Source organism: Elephantulus edwardii, unplaced genomic scaffold, assembly GCF_000299155.1.
Source record: "Elephantulus edwardii isolate Elephantulus edwardi_28Jun2011 unplaced genomic scaffold, EleEdw1.0 scaffold00001, whole genome shotgun sequence".
Classification (NCBI taxonomy): domain Eukaryota; kingdom Metazoa; phylum Chordata; class Mammalia; order Macroscelidea; family Macroscelididae; genus Elephantulus; species Elephantulus edwardii.
Genome location: NW_006399751.1, coordinates 23,883,009 through 23,901,687, shown reverse-complemented (window position 1 = coordinate 23,901,687; position 18,679 = coordinate 23,883,009). Strand labels below are relative to the sequence as shown.

The 18,679-nt window shown below is 38.1% G+C and overlaps 1 protein-coding gene across 1 annotated transcript in view; it reads left to right on the top strand.

The window, feature by feature from the left end:
* PMS1 (PMS1 postmeiotic segregation increased 1 (S. cerevisiae)) overlaps window positions 1-18,679 on the top strand; it is a 105,540-nt gene that overhangs the window by 18,857 nt on the left and 68,004 nt on the right. Inside the window, exon 3 of the mRNA XM_006878937.1 lies at window positions 4,026-4,128. Within this exon, the coding sequence (XP_006878999.1) occupies window positions 4,026-4,128 (103 nt within the window). The remainder of the gene's footprint in view (window positions 1-4,025; window positions 4,129-18,679) is intronic.

Here is an 18,679-nt window from a genome sequence, read left to right as displayed (position 1 = left end):
CACACACACACACACACACACATTATAGATCTCCTTTGCTATGGAATTAGCAATTTCTTAGAGAGGAAGCTAATCTCATAGAGAGACTCTAAAGGGTTTGACTAGTGCTGTGAGCTGGAGAAGTCATATTTTCTTTGTAATGATTCTGACACTCCCTGTATTGTACCTTCATGCTCCACAGATCCGCATGACCTACAGTAAATTAGTGCATGGGAGAGTGGGGAAAGGTTGTAAGGTGCATTGAGTCAAACAGCACTCATAGCTACTCTGTGAACAGTAGATCTGAACCTTGCCTTATCCTTTGCCATCCTCATTGTCTGTGCCACGCTTGAGCCCATTGTTTTCTTTTGATGCCTGAATTGTAGAAGGCATTTTTGAGCTATCAGCAGGGGCTCATCCGTGGAAAATGACATGATGCTTGGAAAAGTAGAGGATCTGTGGATGAGAAGAAGACCTTCAGTGTGAGATGGAGGCATAATGACTGCAACAGTGATCTTGTTGCACAGCAGAGACTGTGAGAGTAAGTAGCACAGGATTGGGCAGTGTTTCGTCCTGTGGCTGTGAGTCGCAGCTAACGACACCTACCAAAAATAACAGTAGCAAAAACCTGTATTCAAAAAATTGTGGAAGGATGGATATCGAAGAGTTCTTAAGAGGACTCAGATGGATGTGAGGAGAGCAACAGGGAAAGTCTGTCGTCTTAGAGAATTCACAGATGCCAGCAACAATAAAAGCTAATAGAAATGTAGATGTTCCGTGTGCGATTGGTGAGATGTTAAAACGATGACTATATGATTGGACGGTAAAAAGGTTGTGCTTTTTATGCGGTGACAAAGAACTTGTCTGAGTTCAGTTATTTAATTAAAGATAGAACTTACATATTATGAAATAGAGTATCGGGCTAAGAGTTTTCTTTTCAATGAAACTTACAGATTTTAACCTTTACGTAAAATCTTATGAGGGCCATGGCATTTCTCTTTGCCCCTTATAAGTAATACATAACAGGAAAGAGATGGACTTAAAAATGAACAACGCAGAATGAATACAGAACTTAACAATTTAAAAAATTCTCGTGTGCTAAGTAAGGGTATGTGTTCTAAATGTGCACCGAGGACATGGCCATACGGTCTTTTTTAAAGCAGGTAAGCCTGTGACTGATGAGTGTAACCAGCTACCCATCAGCTTAGACTGAGGTAGACAGATACAGGACCTCAGTTGGCTGTTTAAAAGAAGGTCTGCTATTTGCCTCTTAAAATTTTACAGGCACGAACTGCATCTGTTGTCCTCTAAGAAAGGACCAGTCCTGAAGTAGCTCAGAGATCAACCGAAATGCTGGAAGGAGCACGGAAGTGCTTTGTTTCAAAGGTTAGGGCCACAGACTCCTGGTTTCCAAGAGATCCTTGTTCAATTCTACAGTATGAGATTGCTTTTCAGGTGTGCCAGGGTGATGGATCTGTTGCACAAAGCTAAGAGCTGGGCTGCCATCTGCCTCAGGGACAGAAGAATAAGGCCTGCCTGGTCTTAACGGACGGGACCACAACTTAGGTGATTTAGTAGAAAAGGGCAAAGCCAAGGGAGCAGAATTACCATCCAGGAGACCTGGATAGTGGAGTTGAAGCACAGGTACAAGGGGCATCCACCCAGAATTCAGAGAGTGTGTGGCCAATAATTTGAGTCTAGGAGGTGGATCTATTGCCCAGATATACTCAGAAAATCATTTTAAAGGTTTGAAGCTGATTTGGGGTTTATTTGGTACTTGTTTCTTCCTTTCCACCAATTTTATCCTTTTTTAATTTGGATGTATACCCTGTGCCTGTCCCACTACTATTCTTTGGAAATAGAAAACTGGTATTTCAGATTTCATAGGTTTATATTTAAAGATGAATTTTTTCCCCCCTGGAAGGAAATATGAGCATGATCAGTATAGAGTTCAGGAATAATTATCTTTTGAGCTATAAAAGAGATTAAACATGCACATCTATGTTTATCACAGTATTGTTCACAATAGCAAGGAGTTGGAAACAGCCTAAGTGCCCATCAACAAATGAATGGATAGAGAAGCTGTGGTATATTCACACAATGGAATACTACGCTCCATTGAAAAACAGTAACTCATGCAATATTATTCAAAATGGGTGACCCTGGGGACATCATGCTGAGTGGAGTATCTCAGTCACAAAAGGATAAATACTGCATGGTGCCACTGTTGTAAAACAGGACTGACCTTGGGGTTGGGGGGAAACTGAGAAAGATGGGTTCAATAATGTATACTGCACTGAAACAGAGGAGGGAGAAAACTGTTTAAAGGGGATATGTGATGTCATGACAGGAGTCCAGAACGAAGGCTGCACAGTGGAGTGGACCTGGGAGGTGAGTTTGTAAAAACAATGAAAGAATTATTCTTTTTACTTTTCAAAGAGAAGGGTGTACTGCAGGGGAGGGGTGGGCAGGGAGAAAAGTGCAACAATGAATTAATGGAAATCCAAAGTCTCGGTAAATTTTCATTAAAATTAATAAAAAATATTAAAAAGATTAAACAAACAGCTGAAAGAAGCAGAGATGAGAAGAAAGATCCCAGTGCACATGAGTATGACCCAGGACCAAAATCTCAAAAGATAAAAGGGTTTTCTTCTAGAATATTGATCTGTACTGGGGAGTTAGAACCAACTCATAGCTACGCGTCCGAGAGTTTTCAGAGGCCGTAAGTTGCGTGGGAGGAGATTGTTCATCTTAGACCTGCAAAGCAGCTGGTAGATTCAGCCTGCATGTTTTGGGGGAAGGGCCTCTCCTTACCACTAGACCACTAGAGAGTTCTTCCTCTAGAGTGTTGTTGTGTTCCATGGAGTTGAAACCAACCAATAGCTGACCACCACCAGCAGCAGGTTTTCAGAGACAGTTAATCGCACATGTTTCTCCAACAGAACAGCTAGTGGATTTGAACTGCGTAACTTTGGACTGGCCACACATTTCCTTACTGCTAAGCCACCAGGAATTTGGACTTTAAGCTTTCTTGCTACTACTACTGCTAGGGCTGCTGCTTCTCCTCCTCCTTCTTCATACTCCTCATTGCCATCAAGTTGGAACTGACTCATAGCTCACTCTCCAGCAGGTCTTTGGGAGCCCATAAATTACATTAGAGATATTGCCTTTCTTCCAAGGAGCTGCTCGTGTACTGGAGCCACCAGAGACTTGACCTTTGGGTTAGCAGCACGATTTCCTGTGAACTGTGCCACCAGAGTTCCCTAGGTTCATAAACCCAGAAGAGAAATTTTCTTTTGTTAAAGCCACTTACTTAATATTTATAACAACACTAGGTAATGAGAATGGACCCTTAGTGGTGTAGTGGACCAAGTGGTGTGCTACTAACTGAATGCATGAGTTCTGGAAGTGAAAGATGATGGTCTCCTTGCATTAAGATTTATCAGTCTTTGGAAGTTTGGTGGAGACGTCACCATGAGTCACAATCAACTTGAAGGCAGTATGTAGATAACGCACATATGCTAAAATGAAATGTATATTTACATTTAAACAATAAGCTTAACATTTGAGTTATTTTAAAAAACTTGTCTATAAATAGATGTTTGGTGTGGTTTTTTTAAAAATCATAAACTTTAAAATGGAGATGCAGATTTACAGACTATGAAGGGGAAAGGTCTGTCACATTACAAATTGGATTATTCATTTGACCAATACATTTATGGGAATAGGCTGTTTAAAACAAATACCTTTAATGAAGTTGTAAACAACAGATACACATCATCATATAACATGTGTTTTGTATTTGTATATGCACTCATGTTTTAAAGTAAAATATTCAAAACCCAATAATTTGGAGTTTAAAAATATTAGCTGGCCTGTTGCTTATTAAATGTTAACTCTAAACAATATTACAAGAATGGTAAGAATTTATCAAGTAAATTCAATCTTAAGTAAATATGTGAAATGATAATTATTTTAAATTTAATGTGATAATGAACTCATCATATTTCTAAAACCGTAATTTTATTTATTTTTTTAACCCCCAGGTTTTAATTACAACAAGGACAGCTGCTGATAATTTTAGTACCCAGTATGTTTTAGACAGCAGTGGCCACATAATTTCTCAGAAGCCTTCACATCTTGGTCAAGGTAAGAGAGTAACTTGTAGCATTTTTAACTTTATTTAAAAATGTAATAACTCTTTGAATGCAAATGTCTTGTGCAGGGGTTTCTTCCAGATAAAGACTAGTTCCTTTTCCAAGTGAACATTTAACCTATAATCTAGCTATCAATCTCCTAAATACTTAAATTGGTCCTTCAGAAGAGCTGTGTGAAATTCCGTGGGCAATTTCATGAATTGGTTAATTGCTTATAAACCTGTGAGAGTATTTATTTTACTATTTCTGGATTTCTTCGAATTCCTGGATGTTACAAACAGTTAAGTGTTTGGCCACCTGGAGTACAAGCTGGATTGTTTCATTTTGAAAACCTTATAGAGCAGCTCTTCTCTACACACATGGAGTCACTAAAAGAATCAACTCAGTAGCAAGTAATGCCAATGACATCATCACTTTATGTATGAAATTGTAAAAAGAGTGAGAACTACATGGGGACAGCCATGTCTAACCTTTACTAACTCCACAATGAGGAACTGTCCCCATCAACAACACAAAACCAATTCCTATGGTGTCAGTTCCCACGTCTCTTTCTACTCAACACAACACTAATATTAATACTCTTCCGGGTCCAGAATCCAGTACAGTAGTTCACAGACCATACAGAACCATAATTGTTGTTTTGTTGTTATGTGCCATTGAGTCACTTGCGACTCATAGCAACCCTATGTACAACAGTCCTATAGCCTGCTCTATCCTATGCAAATCTTTGTTTCTGACACACCTACCCTCATTACCCTAGTTACTAAATCAGTCCATCTCACTGAGGGTCTTCCTCTCATGTGCTGTCCCTCCACCCTCCCAAGCATGATTTCCCTCTCCGAGAACTGGGTCCTCCTTGTAACATGTCCACAGTATATCAGACGAAGCTTCAGAATCCTTGCCTCCAAGGAGCAGCCTGGTCTCACCTTTTCTAGGGCGAACCTGTTTGTTCTCCTCTCCATCCATGGTATATTCAATACTCCAGCACCACAGTTCAAAGGCATCAACTCTCCTTCTATCATCCCTAGTCATTGTCCAGCTCTCTGATGCATAGCAAGTGATTGCAAAGACCATGGCCTGTATCAGGCACACCTTAGTCTTGAGACTAACATCGTTGCTCTTCAGTACTTTGGAGTGATCTCTGACAGCATATTTTCCCAGTTCAATTTGTCTTTTAATTTCCCAGCTGCTGCTGTCAAGAGTGTTGATTGTAGAGCTAAGCAAACTGAAGCTGTTAACAATCTCAGCCTCTTCTCCATCTGTCATGATGCTGCCAGTCGGCACAGTGGTGAGAATCTTTGTTTTTTTGATGTTGAGCTTCCATCCATATTGAAGGCCGCAGTCCTTGACCTTGAAGTGCATGCACTTCAGGTCCTCCTCAACAAAGAACAAGGATCAGTATTTGGAAAATGTGGACTTGGAGATAGAGTGATCAAATTTTGTACAATCAATGATTTATTCATTGCAAATACTTTTTGTAAGAAACAAACACAGGCTGTCCACATGGATTTCACCTTATGGTATGCATAGGAATCCGATTGATTACATCTGTGGAAAGAATTGCTGAAGAAGCTCAGTATCAGCTGTGAAAACTAGACCGGGTGCTGATTGTGGGACAGACCACCGACTAACTACTCATATGCAAGTTCAAGCTAAAGCTGAGGAAAATTAATCCACAGGAACCAAAATTTGACCTTAAGTTTATCCCACCTGAATTTTAAAACCATCTCAGGAACAGATTTGAGACCTTGCACACTAATGAGTGAAGACCAAATGAGCAGTGTGATGATATCAGCATCATCCAGGAAGAATGCAGGGGGTCAGTACAAAGACAGGAGGAAGAAAAAATCAAGATGGATGTCAGAAAGGACTCTGAATATTGCATTAGAGCACCAAGAAGCCAAAACAAAGGGTAGAAATCAAGAAATTAAGGAACTGAACAGACAGAAAATTTCAAAGAACAGTGTGGAAAGACAGTAAAATACTATAATGAAATGTGTAAAGAAATGGAGTCAGAAAATCAAAGGGGCTGAACTTCCTTCAACATTTCCTAAGATCAAGGAACTGAAGAACAAATTCAAGCCTTGAGTTGCAATACTTAAGAATGCTCAGAATATTAATTGATCCAGGAAGTATTAAAAGAAGATGGAAAGAATACACAGAATCACTGTACCAAAAGGAATTGGTGGACACAGAAGAATTTCATGAAACAACATATGAGCAAGAGCCTGTAGTGATGAAGGAAGAAGTTCAAGCTGCTCTAAAGGAATTAGCAAAAACAAGCCCCAGGAATTGATGGCATACTGATTGACATATTTCAGCAGACACTGCGCTGGATGTGCTCACTAAGTTGTGCCAAGAAATCTGGGGACAACTACCTGGCCAACTGACTGGAAAAGATCAGTATTTGTTCCATTCCAAAGAAAGGTGACCCGATAGAGTGCCCAAATTATTGAACAATATTATTACTATGCCAGAACTATAATAGGCAAGTCAAAAGGCTATTGTAATTCAGGTTGGCAGCACAATAAAGACAACGTCTGAAATGTGCTCACAGGCACCTCAGCCTTGAGCCTTGTGGCTTTTAGGCAAGTGCTCAAAGCTGTCAGTGCTGTCAATTATGGCTCTCTCCCCCACTCGCCACCACCTCCTGTTGTCCAGCCAACTTGGGCAAAGGCATCTAGTTCTGGTTCCATGGGGTAGCAGTCCCAAGGTCCAGTCTATCTCATGTCAGGTCTCAGATTCTCTGCTGCGGCTGCACCTGTAGGCCCTGGTCTGACTGGTGCAAGAATCTCTGGGCAAAGGACACATTGCATTCTCTTGCTTCTCTGCTAGTCGTGAGATTCTCCAATTCTGTTGCTAGATCCATACAATTTAATGGCAAGACTAGCTATTCCCCTTGTGGATAGGCTAACACTCCCTATTTGCATATTCCTGCCCATCTCCATGACAAAGTAAGTCAGTGGCTGGAGAAGCTGTTTTAAGAAAACTCTTAACACCACAGAAGGGTTAGTATTTATTAAAACTTTACTGATATAGTAGTCATGGTATTAAGCCATACCATAAAAATACTATGAATTAAGTAACTGAAAGTATATTCATTTACATGTGGCATATAATTTAAATATATGTATAAATATATAGAATAAATTTATAAGTTTCTATCACATCTAATACTGTTATTTTGTTTCTCCCTTTCTATATTATTTTGAAGCGGGTAAATATCTTACTTGTTCTCACTAGCTATAATTTAGATCTTTAGTATTATATACTTATATGTAATTTTTATTACCTTTTAATTGATAAGCCTTTAAGTTTATATAATAACTATTTACTTGTAAGGGGAAAAGTCACTTTAGACTTTAATTTCATCGAATTCTTTAATGTTCTTGTTCTGCTAATTTTTGGTAATGTAATCATTAAGAAAAGAGAATATTAAAGGCATAATTGCTTCAGAGTTATTTTTACAAGCATTGTTTGATCTAAAATGTCTCATATTTTTTGGTTGGATATTTTTATTCTTCTTTATGATTTGTATTGTAAATCCATGTTTGACTTTGTTGTCCTTCATAATTTGTCAAAGTACTGTATTCTTTCCTGCTATTTCCCCTTCAGTTCTAATGATATATTATTGTTGTAGTTATGTTATTGATTGCTGTAGAGTTGAGCATGACTTACAGCGACCCTATAACCAAAAGACCTGAAGCCTTACAATACTGTCGTTTCTCATAGTTGATAGTTTCCAAAGGCATGGTAAATTATTAGATGTCTTTTATTTAAGTGACTTCTGTCCTTCATTGAAATTTATTTACTGTATTGATTTTTATTCTGTTTTATTACCCATATTAAATTATCTTATTCTTTTGATTATATTATAAATCTTCAATTAATTACTGGTATCCCTTGCCCATTAAAAATTAATATATTCCTTGCCCATTTAAAGTTAATGTGTCCTTGCATCCACATAGGTGAAGAAGTTAATTGGAACTCCTATAAAACAGGATTTTCCCCACTCATTTGGTTAATGAAAATAAGTTCAGCTCTAATGACTATTTACATTGATTTGCAGTAGTAATATACATTTTAACTAAGGTTATAATTATTTCATTCCATAGAAAAGTTAGGACAGAGAATACATATTTGAATATGGTTCCTTTCCAGAAATCCTCTGACCCTACTTCTTAGGAGTGCAAATCATAAAACCATTAGGAGGTATTTGAATGGCTATCCAGTAAGTACTTTGAGGTAATCTAGTCACCTTATAAAACTTAAATGTATTTATTTTTATCTTAGTAGTAGCCACACTAATCTAGATGGCCAGTAGCTCTCCATCACTCATGGTTCTCCTGCTTCTCTGTGTTCATCTCCATGGGAACTGTGAAACAACAATCCTTAAATAAGGAATCCATCTGATCTTTGCCCTTTTACTAGTTGATTTTTCTTTCTATGCTGACCCCATTCACTTACCTTTAGTGAATGAGACTAAGTATACATATTAGAGAATTTCTGTAGTTGTTAAGTCAACTTTATTTTGTTGAATAAATTTTTCAAGAATCATCGTACTTGTAAAGTTAGCTATTAGAAAACTGTAATTGCCTTTTATGCTTATTTTTTTTTCCCTCCTAACTCTAGTGAACTGACTAGAAAACAAGAAAATTCCATGTTTTTAATTTCCATTTCCTGTAGCTGAATGTATTATAGAAACCCAAAACACTTTTCATAAAGCTTACACATTTATGTTGCCTTAGTGCAGATATTTTTGAGTGATTGAATCTCAGACTCACATTTCACCAGCTGTCATTTAGCTTCCATTTAAATATTTTCTGTGTAAGATAAAACTACAGATCAGTCATCCTAATTAATACCTGTGCATTTAGGGTTCTTGTAGATTTATTTCAACTGCAGTGTGAACATCCCTGCTTAACTCTTTATACCATCCTAGAGGATGGCACCTCTAGACAGGTTCAGGGACAACCAAAAAAAGAACCTTTGGATAATGTGTTAGTCCTTAAAATATGTATATTTCAAAATGTTAATAATAGTTCATTGGAAATTCCAGTTCTGTTTTTTCTGAGTGTCATTTGCTTAAAATTATTTATATGTTAATAGTTAATCAATTTAACTTGTCCTTCAGTTTATTTCTGTTTTAGAAATATTTTTAAAATGGTAAGAAATACAAAAGTGTTTTCTGTTTTAAATTTTTTTATCAAGAACACAGACTGAATTATTTGTTTTAGTCATATCCTTTATGCCATCACTTCTGTTCCCTTTAACTTTGATAATCTGTCCTAAGCATTCAAATTTATTTACCCTTTTGGATAAATTTTTTTTAACATTGGTGTGTCAGAATTAGTGAGACTGGCTCAGGACATGGTTCAGTGCTGCTGTACCTAGGGTCTCTATGAGTCGCAGGTGACTTGATGGCACTTGACAACAACATCAACAGTGCTTCTGCCTCAGGAATTTCTCAGCTGTCAAAAGTAGTGTACTTAAGGTGTTCTGGTCAGAGTATTTCCTTTGCCGACTATGTTAGGGAAGAGTAGAGCATCATGTTCGTTTTAAATCCCTGTTGTGTGTGTAAGTATTGAGAGATTTTTGCATTTCAATGAAACTTTTATTCATCAAATATTGTAGAAAAACATCTTGATATATTCAGGCAACCATTATTCTTTACATTAGGAACATAAACAGCAGTTTTGTATTTCATAAGGTCATGTAAAAACATTGCTAGGAGTACATTACAAGACTGTAGTTTAATTCTGGTGTTTGTGAGTGTGCTAAAGTTAGAGAGCTGAGCAGTTCCTTGTAAAATATGATAGTATGCTGGGGCCTCCTTTCTATTGGCCAGTGCCACTTGATTCTTTTTTTAAAGGATATATTTCCTTTAGAATCAGAAATATCTTTTTAATCAATAAATTTTATTCAAAAATGCAGATCTCACTTTATTGGTAATTCTTAATTTGCTCTGAGAATGTTTTTACCTGCTAAAACAGTAGTAATTAACTATTCCAGCAATCCTCAGGTTATGAACATTAAACTTAAATATGATCTATAGTAAGAAACCAACCTTGTCACCCAAGCCTTCCATGTTAAAATTATGTGGACATTAAGAGTGTCCACATAACATACAGAGCACTGCTTTGAAATGTGCATCTAAAAACTGTTGTTACTGTATTATTACGTTAAAGATGTTTTAATTGTCTGGAAAGGTGCTTTAAATATTTTATTTATAGAAACCTACACTGTATATTATATACTGAGACACATTTGACTAACATTAGATACTATCCATGCTTAAATGTTTAATTTATGTGCAAATTAGATTTTAATGACAGATTTAGGAATAGAACTCTTTCATAATCCATTATCTGTAATGTGATCTTTGATATATAACATTGTTTAAAAAGAAACAAGTATCATTTCCTTTCTTACCACATTTATATTTTACCCTGTTGATTTCAGCCTGCCTGCATTTCCACTGTCTTTTCTTAGCTACAGTAGATAACATTGTATTTGAAATTTAGAAATTCACGACTTCATCTTACTTGGATCCACAGTCAGTACACTTGGTACTCGCAGTCAGGAGATCAGGAGGCGTATTGCACTGGGAAAGTCTCTAGTCAGAGGCCTCTACAAATTACAGAGGAGCAGTGATGTCAGTTTGAGGTCTAAGATATGCCTGGTCTTTTCAGTCACTTGTTATGCATCTGAAAGCTAGACAGTGACTAAAATTGTCAGAAGAATTGATGCCTTTGAATTGTAGTGTTGGAGAAGAGTGCTTAATATCCCTTGGACTGCAAAAAGAACAAACAGCTCTTGGAGAACGTGCAGCCGGAGTGCTCTTTGGAGACAAAGATAATGAAGCTTGATCTTACATACTCTGAACATGTAGCTAGGAGAGGCTATTCATTGGGGAAGTACATCATGCTTAGGGGGCGGGGGTGGTGAAGGAGAGGAAGATCCTCAATCAGGTGGATTGACACAGTGACTGTAGCAGTGGGCTTAAGGGTGCTGGAGATTGTAAGGATCTACAAGATTGGACTGTTCAGAGCTATTGTTCATAGGGTCTCTCTGTGTTGTACTCAACTGGATGGCACCTAAGAACAGCATCAGCAAAAAAGTGGAGAACACACTTAAGTAATGAGAGTAAAGGGAAGCCACTACCTGCTTAGAGAAAGGTTAAAGAATTAGGTTATTGATTTGAATTTAAAGATGGGAAAATCTGTGGTTAGGGACCTCTCTAAAGTACTCAAGAGCAATGGTGTCTCTCTGGAGACTAAGGTGCGCCTGATACAGGCCATGGTTTTTGCAATCAGTTGTTATGCATCAGAGAGTTGGACAATGACCTAGGGAGGATAGAAGGAGAATTGACGCCTTTGAGCTGTGGTGCTGGAGAAGAGTACTGAAAGTACCATGGACTGCCAAGAAAACAAACAGATTCATCCTAGAGAGGGTTAAACCAGGCTGCTCCTTGGAGGCAAGGATTCTGGGGCTTCGCCTGACATACTTTGGACATGTTGTAAGGAGAGACAGGTCTTTGGAGAGGGACATCATGCTGGGCAGAGTGGAGGAACAGCACAGTAGGGGAAGACCCTCTATGAGGTGGACTGATTTAGTGACTGGGGTAATCGGGATGGGTGTGTCGGAGGCAATGAGATTGGCACGGGATAGAGCAGTGTTTAGGGCTGTTGTACATAGGGTCGCTATGAGTCGCAAACGACTCGACGGCACATAACAACAACAACAACAATAAGGACTTTTTCAAACAAGAAAATGATGGGTGTAGTTTTAAAAATATATCGTTGCTCTCTGCAGAGCAGTGAGAAAACACTGTGATTTTTTAATATTTTATTTTTATTTAAACTCTTTGAAGAACTGCTTCACAAGTTGTATCTCCAGTCAAGAAAAAGACAAAGACTTCTAGGTAAGATGGCAAACTGGAAGATAGCATTTGAGACCCTTTTCACCTGAGACACCAGAAAACAAAGATGAGAGACGCAGAAGATAATTCTGGAACTCTGAGCTTAAAAAGAAAAGAAGGTACTTTGAACACCAACTGAAGGAAGAGCCTGAATGAAAACACTGAATAAGGAGACAGATGGAACCATAATCCATGCAGCATGGCTCTTTTGAACAGTCATATCCAGGGCTGGAGAACCCAGGATGGCTATCTGATAACAGAATGATTACTCTTGGCTCTTATGCCCTCCCAGAGATCAAGGGAGTAACTTTCCCCTACCACCATCATCCACCAGGTGGCTAGTAGTTTTTCCCCAACCCACCCCAGCTCTTTTAAGTCCAAGCCTTTGCTATTTTCTGCTGGGACTGGGAATGTGCATGGTTCTACACTCAAGATACTCCTCAGCATAAAGGACTTTTAAGTAACCCCTGGATAAGTGAGGGCACCATCATTACCTGAGGTTCTTGCCCCTCACCATAAGCACCCTTGCCTGGCTTTCACCTTGAACACATTTGGAGCAGTACAGCCTTTGCACAGTAAGAGATCTGGACACTTGAGGTGGGCTGTGACTACCTATTCAGGCTAACCATCTCTGATTGGGTACTTTGCCTGCACCCATCCACAGGACTGGCATACACACCATCCTTAGATATGGTGACTAGCCTAAACTCTTCTGAGGCCAACAGAAACTGTGTCCCAGGGTGGGTGACCACTCATCAAAGCCTCCTAGAACAGAAGAGGTATTCCCATGGCCTGGTTTACATCTTGAGTCACCTCTCTAATAAATAGGAACTCTGATCTCACTAGGTTTCCACTGCCAGTGTTCTGCTGAATGAACGGAGACACTTTCTGGGGCGTCTTGTCTTCACTCATCACTGCAGTGACAGGAGTAACAATCAGGTGCCCAGTCTACCCCTGCCAACAGCCTGCTCTGTGGTGGTTTGTTGGGGTTTTTTTGTTTGTTTTGTTTTTCATTTCCCATAGCTTTTGAAAGTTTTGTTTGATAGTTTGTTTTACATTTTTTTTTTTACTTCTCTTACTCCCACTTTCTTTTTTCTAATTTTAATATCTCCTTTCTCTTCTCTCTAGTTTTCTTCCTTTCCTTTGCCAATCACTTCTCGCACTCTTTGTTAAATGTCTTACTTTAATAACAATAAATAAAGAAATAATAATTTATGTGCAAACATAAATTAAAATAGTAAATTATGGTTAGTATATATCTAAACAAAGACTCAATTATAATAGTATAAATTTTATGGATACAGAGTCAACAATAGAGGCGGAACATTGTAACCACTGCACACCTTGAAAACATATCTTCAGGAAATAATAAGGCATAGTATCAGTGATTCTGTGTCTGTTGTATTGTTGTTATGTGCCATTGAGTCTGAGTCGCTTGTGCCTTGTTGCTACCCTGGGTACTATTGCCCTGAATCCTGCTCAGTCTTGAGTCAACCTCATGGTCTGTAACCTACCCCCCTAACCCAAGAGAGAGGAAGACCCTGGATAAGAGGGATTGACTCAGCGACTGGGTTGATGAAGGTGATCTGTTTCTGGAAGTGGCTGTAATGGCACTTTAAAAATACAATTGATTGATAAACAATCAAAATATATAATAAGATAGTCATTGGTAGTTTTATGTCTGGCACATTGAAAAGGTTTAATGTTGGCTAAACTTCATGTTATTAAAGTTTAAAATCTGAATTCTAATAACATTAACATGTACACATTGTTAGTAGCATTTAAAATAAGAATGTACTTGCAAAATATTTATCTTTAAAAGCCATATACTTTAGCACAAATAACACCCATATAGAAAAGTAAGATACATCAAAATATTAAGAGATTATTTCTTGATTTAATTGACATTATATTTTCTTAATTTTCAAATTTCCTATCATGAACATACGTTAAGTTAATATTAGGGGTAACCATAAAATAGATTATGCAAACTTATATAATTATTTTCCTAGGAAATATAAAAGCTTAAAAAATAGTAAATATTCTTATCTAGCCAAATTCATTTTTCAAGGAGATCGAAAGAGGAATTACCAAGTTGATCTGGAGAGGAAAGTTACCCCAAATAAGGAAAGCACTTCTGAAAAACAAAAATTAAGTGGGAGGCATAGCATTGCCTGACTTCAAAACTTACTACACGACAGTAATAACCAAAACAGCATGGTACTGGTACAACGACAGATACATCGACCAATGGAACAGAATTGAGAACCCAAAATTGGACCCAAGTATCTATGGCCAATTGATATTCGACAAGAAAATAAAACTTATCAAATAGGGGAATGACAGCCTCTTCAGCAAATGGTGCTCGCAAAACTGGACTGGTACCTATAGAAAGCGAAAACAGGATGAATATCTTACACCATACACAAAAACCAACTCAAGGTAGATCAAAGACCTGGAAGTAAAGCCCAAAACCATTAAGTTTATCAGAGACAAACTGGTATCAAGCTTAAAAACCTAGTCTCTTTTGATATAAAGAGACTGCCAAATACGGCCAGTATTGTGCAGTCTGGAGAGGATAAAATTGATGCATGGGGACCTTCTAAAGATTAAATCCCTGTGTGCATCAAAAGCTTTTTCCAACAGAATGTAAAGAAAACCTACTGATTGGGAAAAAACATTTGGCAATACCATTTCAGACAAGGGTCTCAAAGCAGAAGTTTACAGAATCCTACAGGGTTTCCACAACAAAAAGACTAATAACACAATTATAAAATGGGCAAAAAACATGCAAAGATGTCACAGAGGAAGATATTCAAATGGTCACAGACACATGAAGAAATGATCAGTATCACTGACTAAAAGAGATATGCAAATAAAAACCACATGGGATACCATCTCATCCCAGTAGCAGTAGCAAAGTTTAACAGGACAGCAAGTAATAAATGCTGGAGAGGATGTTGAGAGGTAGGAACTCTTATATGCTGTTGGTGGGATTGTAAAATGGTATACTCACTCTGGAAGGCAGTTTGACATTTCCACAGAAAGCTGAATATAGAAATTCCATATGACCCAGCTATTCAACTGCACGGAATATACTGAGAAAATGAGAATTGAGGCATAAATGGAGACTTATACACCAGTGTTCCTAGCAGCTCTGTTCACCATCACAAGAACATGGAAACAGCCCAATGTTCAACCACAATCAGATGGATTGAGAAATTATGATGCATTCACATGGTGGAATACTACACAGCACACAGGAACAATGATTTTATAAATATAATAAATCACTAACTGGGGATGGACTTGAGAGCATTATGCTAAGTGAACTAACAGTCTCATAAGGAGAAATACTGTATAAGACCATTATTGTAGAAGTAGATAACTAGTAAAACATGTATGAGGATCCAGGGAGTGGGAAGAGGGGAACACAGTGGGGAGGATAGGTGGCGGCATAATCATAGGGTTGCACAATTTGATGGGTGGAGGGAGGAGTGGGTTAAGGAAATGGGAAGGGTCTGGTGTGAAAAACAACATATATAAAATTTGTAGGTAAACCAGTATAAAATAGACCTTTAAAAAAATATTCTTAACAAAAAAAATTCAAGTTTACATATTCTTTTTGACCTTAGGATAGAGAATGTCACCTGTAACTCTTTCAAACTCATTTTTACAAATTTATTTAGACAGGTCAGTAGTCTTTTTTTTACCATAAGTTTATCTTGAGAGACTGATGATAACCTGAAGCTTAACATATATTTATTAGCATTTTTAATTAAATCAGGAAATAACCTAATCCAAACAGTTTTTATCCTTTTCCTAAACCTAAAAAGTAAAACAGTCATGGACTATCTTTTGAATTTTTTTCCTATTGGTTTCTCAGAGCATAATATTGGGAAAGTTTGCTGTCAGAGACCTCTGTAAAATACTGAAGAGGAGTGATGCCAGTCTGGAGTCTAAGGTGCTCCTGATACAGGCCATGGTCTTTGCAATCACTTGCTATGCATCAGAGAGCTGGACAATAACTAGGGAGGATAGAAGGAGAATTGATGAGTTTGAGCTGTGGTGCTGGAGAAGAGTACTAAATATACCATGGACTGCTAAGAGAATGAACAGGTTTGTTCTGGAGAGGGTGAAACCAGGCTGCCCCTTGGAGGCAAGGATTCTGAAGCTTTGTCTGACATACTTTGGGCATGTTGAAAGGAGGAACGAGGCCTTGGAGAGGGACATGATACTTGGGAGGGTAGAGGGACAGCACAGGAGAGGAAGACTCTCTATGAGATTGATTGATTCAGTGACTGGGGAAATGGGGGTAGATGAGTTAGAGACAATAAGGTTGACACAGGATAGAACAGGGTTTAGGGCTGTTGTACATACAGTAGCCATGAGATGCAGGTGACTTGACACATAACAAAACCAACAATAACAACAACAGTAAATCACATTCTTGAAGCAAGAAAGTTGAGAGTATTATCCTAGAAGCAAAGTATTATTTCTGCAAGATTAAGTGTACTTTAACATTGACTACTTTATAACTTTGATGATATATTGAAACAATTTAAATGTATGTACTCTCTCTTCTTTATTCCTGTTTTATGCTTGTTCTGATTCTTCCTTCAGTTTGTACTCATAAGTTTTGACTTCTTTGTTTTCTTTGCTGTCCAAACTTTACTGGTTGGTTTTTTTTTAGTGTTTTCTGTTGGCTTTTATTTTATTTTTCTTTGTGACCTCTAACAACAGACCACAACAGTATCCAGCCACACTTACACCTATACTGTTACCTCTCTGGCAGAACTAAAGAATTACTCTTGTTCTACTTTATTGGCCATTTCTGAAAATGGCAGGGTACAAGATCAACATACAAAAATCAACTGGATTCTCTACAGTAGCAAATAGAATGCTGAAAAAAAAGAAAGAAAACAATGCCATTTAAAGTAGACATTTGAAAGATGAAACATTTAGGAATAAATCTAACCAAAGATACAGAAGACCTAAACCGAGAACTCAAAGAGACTACATAAATGGAAAAACCTATCATGCTCTTGGATTGGAAGATAGAACATTGTGAAAAATGACAAAATGACAATATTGCCAAAAGCAGTCTATAAGTGAAGTATAATCCAAACCTGCCTCCCGTCATCGATTTTTAAAATGCTGGAAAAAAGTAATCAACAACTTCTTACAGCAAAGAGGACCCAGATAAGCAAAGTTTTACTAAGAAGAAAAACAGAGTAGGAGGCCTTATAATGCCTCCTCTAAACCTACACACGGCACAGCCACAGTGATCAAAACAGGTTGGTATTGGTCCAGCAGCAGGTTCAGAGACCAGTGGAATAGAATTGAGAACCCAGAAATAAATCAATCTATGTATGACTGATATTTGGCAAAAAGATGAAGCCCATTGAGTGGGGGAAAGGCAGCATCTTTTCCCCAAGAAACCTTATGAACCTGGAGAACGGATGAAAATTATACAAGTGTCCAGATCTTTTATTCATAGGGTCGCTATGAGGCGTCTATAACTCACCGACACTTAAACAACAACAACAACAGCATAGAGAGGATTAGTTGGCCTAGTCAATAGAAAGTGATGCTACCAAGCCAAAGGTGGGTGACTCGAACCCGTGGCCCTTAGGCCCGTGTTTAATTGTTTTTGATCAAATATTATTCTAGGCTTTTTAGCTCTGGACTGTCCACTTGCTTTACAGAGGTCACTCATGGTTGCTGTGAAGCTGAACACTCTGACAGTGATGTGTCAAATGCAAGAATGGTTACCCATGGTGGAGCTCCCCTATTAAAACAAGCTTGGAATAGCAAAATTTAACAGAACAGCAAGCAACAAATGCTGGCGAGGTTGTGGAAAAGCTGGAACCCTTATTCACTGTTGGTGGGAGTGTAAAATTGTGCAACCACTGTGGAAGGTGGTATGGCGCTTTCTCAAAAAGTTGCAATAGAAATACCATTTGACCCAGCAATTCCACTACTGGGAATATACCCCAAAGAGACCATAACTGGCTTCCAAGCAGATATATGCACACCCATGTTTATCATGGCTTTGTTCACAATAGCAGGGAGTTGGAAAAACCCCAAGTGCCCATCAACGAACGAATGCATAGAGAAACTGTGGTATATTCGCACAATGGAATACTACGCTGCATTGATAAACAAGGAACTCATGTAATATTATTCAAAATGGGTGACCCTGAAGGACATTATGCTGAGTGAAATATCTCAGTCACAAATGGGCAAATACTGCATGGTGCCACTGTTGTAGAATGGGACTGACATCAGGGTTGGGATAAGACTGAGAAGAACTGGATAAATTATGTATACAGCATTGAAACAGATGATGGAGAGAACAATTTAAAAGTGATACATGATAGGGTATTATGGTTATCACAAGAGGCCACAATTAAGGTTGCATAATGGAGTGTACTTGGGGCAGTGGGGGGGGGGGGTGCGAGAGGATTGTATACCAATGAAAGAATTTTTCTTTTACTTTTCAAAGAGAGGCATGAACTGGGGTGGGGAGAGGCCTGGGTCTGGGAGAAAAGTGGAACAATGAATGAATGGAAATCCAAAATCTCTATAAATATTCATTAAAATTAATAAAATAAAATTA